Source organism: Protobothrops mucrosquamatus, unplaced genomic scaffold (genome assembly GCF_001527695.2).
Source record: "Protobothrops mucrosquamatus isolate PMUCROS unplaced genomic scaffold, P.Mucros_1.0 scaffold3046, whole genome shotgun sequence".
NCBI lineage: Eukaryota > Metazoa > Chordata > Lepidosauria > Squamata > Viperidae > Protobothrops > Protobothrops mucrosquamatus.
In genome coordinates this window covers 31957-38789 of record NW_015389059.1, presented here as the reverse complement: position 1 = coordinate 38789, position 6833 = coordinate 31957, and the positions used below count along the sequence as shown (strand labels likewise).

General features: G+C 35.9%; 1 protein-coding gene across 1 annotated transcript in view; it reads left to right on the top strand.

Moving 5' to 3' along the window:
- LOC107296948 (cleavage stimulation factor subunit 1) overlaps positions 1–5761 on the top strand; it is an 8127-nt gene extending 2366 nt beyond the window's left edge. The window contains exons 3-5 of the mRNA XM_015826303.1: positions 1656–1853; positions 2485–2875; positions 5085–5761. Coding sequence (XP_015681789.1) covers positions 1656–1853; positions 2485–2875; positions 5085–5344 — 849 coding nt within the window. The 3' untranslated portion in view covers positions 5345–5761. The remainder of the gene's footprint in view (positions 1–1655; positions 1854–2484; positions 2876–5084) is intronic.
- The last annotated feature ends 1072 nt before the right edge of the window (positions 5762–6833 follow it).

The window sequence follows — 6833 nt, the reverse complement described above, 5'->3', positions numbered from 1 at the left end:
GGGTGCCGTCGGCCAAGCAATGTCGGCTGGCGACCCCCAGGGGGAGGGCCTTCTCTGTGGGTGCCCCTACCCTCTGGAATGAACTACCCCCCGAGATTCGGATGATTCCGGATCTCCTTACCTTCCGTCGCGCCCTCAAGACATGGCTCTTTCAGCAAGCAGACCTGACCTAGGGAGGATTTTATACTGGGTTCATTTTAAGGAATTTGGAAGACACAACTCTAAAATTCGGTTTAATTCGGTTTTACAAGGGGGGATTGTATATATGTTTTTGTTTTAAATATGTTGTGCGCCGCCCTGAGTCCCGCTGGGAGAAGGGCGGCATATAAATTAAATTAAATAAATAAATAAATAAAATGCTGCATGGAGAGACTGTTCGGCAACCTTCAGAATTCAGGCTCTAGTTATTTAAAAATTTAAAAATACGTATTTTCCTTAGATTTCAATGAAGGTCTATAAGTTTATAGAAAACCTATAGCAGGAAATACAAATAATTGCAGATGTGGTTGTGGATGGTCTTTGGATATTCACTCTTTGCTGGGGATGTGGGAAGGATTAAGCTCCCCTCTGTTGTTCATTTTCTGAATTTAAATTCTTTTTGTAATGTCTAAACAGAGCTTTATTTCTTATTTTTCCCTATCCATTCCCCTGTTCCTTTCACCTTACTGCCATCCAGTTTTGTTCTTCACAAAAAATTCTTTGTACAAATTTTTGGGGAGAATTTTGATCTACAAAACTTGTTTTCAAAATAGTTAAAAATATGCTCTGAACTTACATAAATGGTGGCTGATTTCATAATTGAGGCAGGATTGGCCTTAGTGGTATTTAGATCTGGAAATTCCAGGATTGTTGGCTTGACTGGAGAATTGAAAGATACTCTGGAAGAAGGCAATAGTAAAATGCTTCAATAACACTTTCAAAAAAGATGAATGGATGTGTCAAGATTAATTTGATAAATATTATGGTTTATGCTCTGGGAATAACAGAAAATTTCCCCCAAAATAATTTCTTTAGAAAAAAATCCATGTTTATTATTGAAAAACATTCTAGACAAAGTACATTTCTGAATATGCGAAATAGTCATATTTTATATTATTTACCATATAAGCCAAGTGGGCTGCCAAGATTTTGAAAAATGCTTACATGCCACAATCTGCCATGTGAGAGTTTAAATGTATGTTTCAATTTCTTTTTCTCTAATGGGTTTGTATTAACTTACTTTAAATAATAGGGTCTGTATGAAAGAGAATTAACAGTTGTGAAAAGGTGCTGATCCACTGTGTTGTTTGTTCTTTAAACTCTCTTCAAAGGAAATTAGTTGTGTATTTACATGTATTTTATTTTATACTAGCTGTACCCGGCCACGCGTTGCTGTGGCTCAGTCTGGTAAAAGCGTGTGTTGCTTTTACGTCCAACAGATGGCGCTGTTTTTCAAAAAAACCATGTTTTTACCTGTCACAGGTGTGACATCTATATAATATAGGTATATAAAAACACGCGTGTATTCGAATGCAACGTTGTGTCAAAATTTTAAAGCAATCGGTGAAGAACTTTCGGAGATTTAAGATTTTGAACAAACGAACATTTACATTTTTATTTATATAGATAGATATTTAAAAGACTATATTTAAATGCTGTACTTTTAATTTTTACAGGTTATGATGAATGAAACAGCTCAGCAGAACATGGAGAACCATCCAGTTATTAGGACTCTTTACGATCATGTAGATGAGGTCACCTGTTTAGCTTTTCATCCAAATGAACAAATCCTTGCATCTGGATCAAGAGACTACACTCTGAAATTATTTGACTATTCAAAACCATCTGCCAAGAGAGCTTTCAAATATATTCAGGTCAGGTTCTCTGATCACACATTTCTAAGGAATATCATCATAAGAAAAGATTTGTCTTGCTGGTGTTACCGAATATAATTTTTAGGTAGAAGGACATAAATCATACTTGATGTAGCTTTTCAGACAGTTTTTTAGTTCTTAAATTATGGGTCAAGCATAATAAGTTTTTTTTTCTATGTAGTTTATTTTAAATACTTGGAACATTGAAAATGAATGAGTACAAAACAATGAGATAGTTGGCAAAGACTATAATATAATGTTTTTCTGTCAAACTTTTTTTTCTATTGAAAGCTCATCATTATCATCCCAAGCTGCTTGGTGGCAAAATGTGTGTTTTCTATAATCATACCCTTTTGTTTAAAATCTTAAAAATGTTTTAAAAAAAATAATAGTCATGCATTTTTAGGGAGAAAAATAAGTTTCTCTCCCCCCCTCCTTTTTTTTTTCAAATCTCTATCAAATGTATACTTGTACTTGTTCACACTCTGTCTTATATTCTGTCTGACCTGTTCAGATAGCAATGTCCTTCTCTGGATATGAATTCATTTTATAATAGTGGTTGATATCTAGATATGTTGCAGTTATAGGATAGTACACTCTAATGTTCATTGTTTGATTTCCAATTAAACAGGAAGCAGAAATGCTGCGCTCTATATCTTTCCATCCTTCTGGGGATTTCATACTTGTTGGGACACAGCATCCTACCCTGCGGCTCTATGATGTTAATACTTTTCAGTGCTTTGTATCTTGCAATCCTCAAGATCAACATACAGATGCTATATGCTCAGTTAATTACAATGCAAGTGCTAACATGTATGTAACAGGCAGCAAAGATGGATGCATCAAATTGTGGGATGGAGTTTCAAATCGTTGTATCACCACTTTTGAGAAGGCACATGATGGCGCTGAAGTCTGTTCTGCCATTTTCTCTAAGAACTCCAAGTACATACTTTCAAGTGGAAAGGATTCTGTGGCTAAACTGTGGGAGATATCAACAGGGAGGACACTAGTCAAATATACAGGTGGGTGAAAACTAATCTGAACAATATAATCTGACTTTCTCTGCTTTGGCTTTTGTAGTGAATCCTGTAGGTAGTTGTGTTAAGCTACGTGTATTCATGGGCATACATGGATTTTAGAAATGCACAATACAAAACTTGTTAGGTAATCACAATTTTTCACATGCCTGATAAGTATAAGTCATGGGTGTCAAATTTGATCACATCATGTGACATATTGTGACAGTTTTTGCCTTTGCAGAGCTGGGGTGGGTGTTGCCTGTGCGTGACGCATCTGACACTCCTGGTGTAAATTACTTTGTGAATCTGGATCACTTTGTTTTACCTCAGAAGAAAGTATGTACTTTCTTTGTTTATCCTAAGTAACTGAATGGTCTATAGTCTAAAAAATATTTTATAATTGACTTCAACCTGCTAGGAGCGTACTTTGTACTTCTGAATTGCTATTTCTGTAGATAGCAGATGTTTTTAAGAGAAATTCCTGAGCAGGTTCCTGCATTAACACATGTGTTTCAAGTAATACTTGGTATTAAAATGAGGTTGCTTCTTCATAGAGTCTGTCATCAAATGCAGCACAAAATGTAAACTTGGAATTTCTCTCAATGTTTTTTTTCCTCCCTTCACCTTCAGTGTGAAATATTTTTAAGCAGTGTAAAACTCCTAAAAGAATAACTAAAAAACATTTAAACAGATCCATCTTCTGCAATTATCCTGTTTCATGTTTCAGTTTATAATATATCAAGCCAGCAGGGTGCAGCCAAAACTTAACATGCTGAATTGTTGTGTGTACTATACTTCTTTAACAAATAAAACTGGAGAACTTTCATTACTACACATGCTGTAATTACAACTGATGCAGAAAAACCAACTTCCTAACACAAGATGCATAACAAAAACTACAATACCTCATTCTAAATCCACTCTCACTAGGGTTAAACTGGGTCTAAGGCCACCCCAGTACACGTTGGCATGAATTGAGTGGAAACCACTGTCCCCCCAATCCAGAAAAAATATTTGTAGGCATTAGTATTGTAAGTTTAGGAAATATATACTGCTCTCGCTCTCTCTTTCCCATCTCATATTGTATATATTCATGGGTTTCACAGGGCTTTTTTGTACAGATAACCATAGCAATCTATTTAAAAAAAAATCAGATATAGATGAAAGATAGCATATAGTCTTTCCTTAACAATACCAATTTCCTTAATCAGTAAAAACAAAATCCAGATTCTGGCTATTTTTAAAAAACTAAGTCAATATGTTATCCTTCTTATACCCTTGTATTATCATCTTTTGGGAGTTAAGCTATAGCTTGAATGGCCGAGTTTCATTCTACTCTTGAAATAACAGCTGGCTTGAAATTATAGCAGTTCTTCATTGTTTGTGATAAATGATTATAATAGAGGAAATTCACATCCTTTTACACTCAGGAGAAAGTTTGAAAGATAAGTTGAGCTTGACTGCTGATAACTTCATTTGATACGTCAAGATAGTTTTCATGGCAGCAATAGATAAGTTGCTTCTTGATTATTATGTCAGTCTCCCAGCCCAGGCCTACAACTTTAGTCAGTGGTGGGATTCAAATATGTGAACAACCGGTTCTCTGTGTGGATGCCGCTTCTGGAAGTCTGTTCTGGGCCTGGGCAACAAAAATTAGCTACCTGTTCTGCCGAAGTGGTGCGAACTGGCTGAATCCCACCACTGACTTTAGTATTTAGTAAAATCTTCCAATCAGATACCATCCAGGCCTGATTCTGCTAAGCTTCTGGGTTCAGAGAAGGTCATGTGAGAAATAAAGTCCTATTTTCAAGTCCTGTGAATTTGGAGGAGCAAATACTCTACACCAGGGGTAGTCAACCTTGGCTCTTTTATGACTCGTGGACTTCAACTCCCAGAATTCCTGAGCCAGCTATGCTGGCTCAGGAATTCTGGGAGTTGAAGTCCACGAGTCATAAAAGAGCCAAGGTTGACTACCCCTGCTCTACACTAAAGAATATGAACTAGTCTGGACTTTGGGAAACACTGAGGATTTTCTTTTCTGTGAATATTCTTGCTGACCTTACTAATGAGTATGTTGCCCATTGATAGGAGATTTGACATTCTTATTGTTGGGCTTTAATACTTAAAAATATTGAATCCACCCGGCAAAGGATGGAATATGTGAGTGAATACCATGTAATTAATTGTATACAATATGCTGTTAAACCTACAGGAGCTGGCCTGAGTGGACGCCAGGTTCATAGGACACAGGCTGTTTTTAATCACACCGAAGACTATGTGCTCCTTCCAGATGAAAGGACCATTAGCCTTTGCTGCTGGGATTCACGAACAGCGGAACGAAGAAATCTTCTTTCCTTGGGGCATAATAGCATCGTTCGCTGCATTGTCCATTCGCCGACAAATCCTGGGTTTATGACTTGCAGCGATGACTATAGAGCTCGATTTTGGTACCGAAGATCAACCACAGATTAAAACAGCAGTTCTGAAACCATTTGCTCAAATTTTATTGCCATTTTCTTTTACAAATAAGTCTGTTTTTATTATGATTTATTTAAGAAGTTTGAAAATGGATCACCTGTAAGAAAGAAAAAAGCCCAATACCTTAAGGGTATTTTTAAAGTTATGGTCTTATATATGTTTTTTTTAAAAAAGAACCCGTAAACTTACCGTAATTTTTTTCTTAAGTGTACAAGTCTGCCCATTTTTACTACTTAAAAATCTTTTGTTTTTGTGTTTTTAACAAAACATTTAATATTCTTGATTTCCTTGGATATACAAATAATGGCCTAGTTCTGACTTGTAATTTTGTACTGTACTTTAATGTTTTATTATTCTTTAGATGATTTACCTCTGCTAGCCTATAGTTCTCTTATTAAAACTGATTCTTACAGCAGTGTGTCTTTGTTTTCTTAGAATTAACCATTTCCTGTTTCTGCATCATAATCCCAAATAAGGAACACATGTTATGACTACAAAATACATCTAAGAAGTTTTGGTTAATCACGTGCCTTCTCTGAGCTAAGAATGGTTTGAAGGTGACATTTCATCACTAAGCTATACATAACAGACAAACTGCAAATTGGAATTTAATCTGTTCTAAGACTTGAAATGGATAATATGCTAGGAAAAACAGTACAGATAATTACAATGTATTACAACAAGTTCATCTTCATCCCCATTTACAGATAAGCTGTTCAGACATACTCTTAAATATTCAGCCAATATAATTTATTTTCCAGACTGAATTTTCACATAGTCAAGGCATTTTCCTTGTGTCAACTGAGAAATAATGTTTGTATGGGATGAAATTTTGCTCAAGAGTACCCTAGGACATAGTTTAGTAAGCTGCAAATAGTTGGATTTGAACAATAAAACATTTTATAAACCACAATGGCTAAGTTCACACAAGGTGCTAAATTATACAGTTGGCTTAGTGCAAAATAGCAAATTTGAAAATGAGCAGTGATACCGCACCAATACTCCTCTCAACTTCCGAAAGCCTTGCTTTTAAAACGGTCTTGACAAAAGTAATTTTATTCCTGAGAAGCATTAAAACAGACTTATTTCTAACAGGAAGTAAGCCTGTTGAATGTTGTGTAAACAATTCAGAAAGAGGAAGGGACTGTCAGATCTACTGATATTTGGGGTTACAGTTCTCACACTTGGGATTAGAACTGACACACATTTAACGATTGCTATCTAGTTCTAATGGGAGTTGGAGATTGTCTACCTTCAGATGGTTGCGTTCGCATGAATTTGAACCACAAGCCAGCCATATTTTAGCTTAGTGGGCTGTTCAAAAGCAGGTTGTCCTCGACTTAACAGTTCATTTAGTGACCATTCAAAGTTATAACAGCACTGAAAAACGTGACTTATGACCATTTTTCATGGTTACCACCTTTGCAGCATCCCCATGATCATGTGATCAGATGCTTGGCAACTGATTTGTAGTTATGACCGT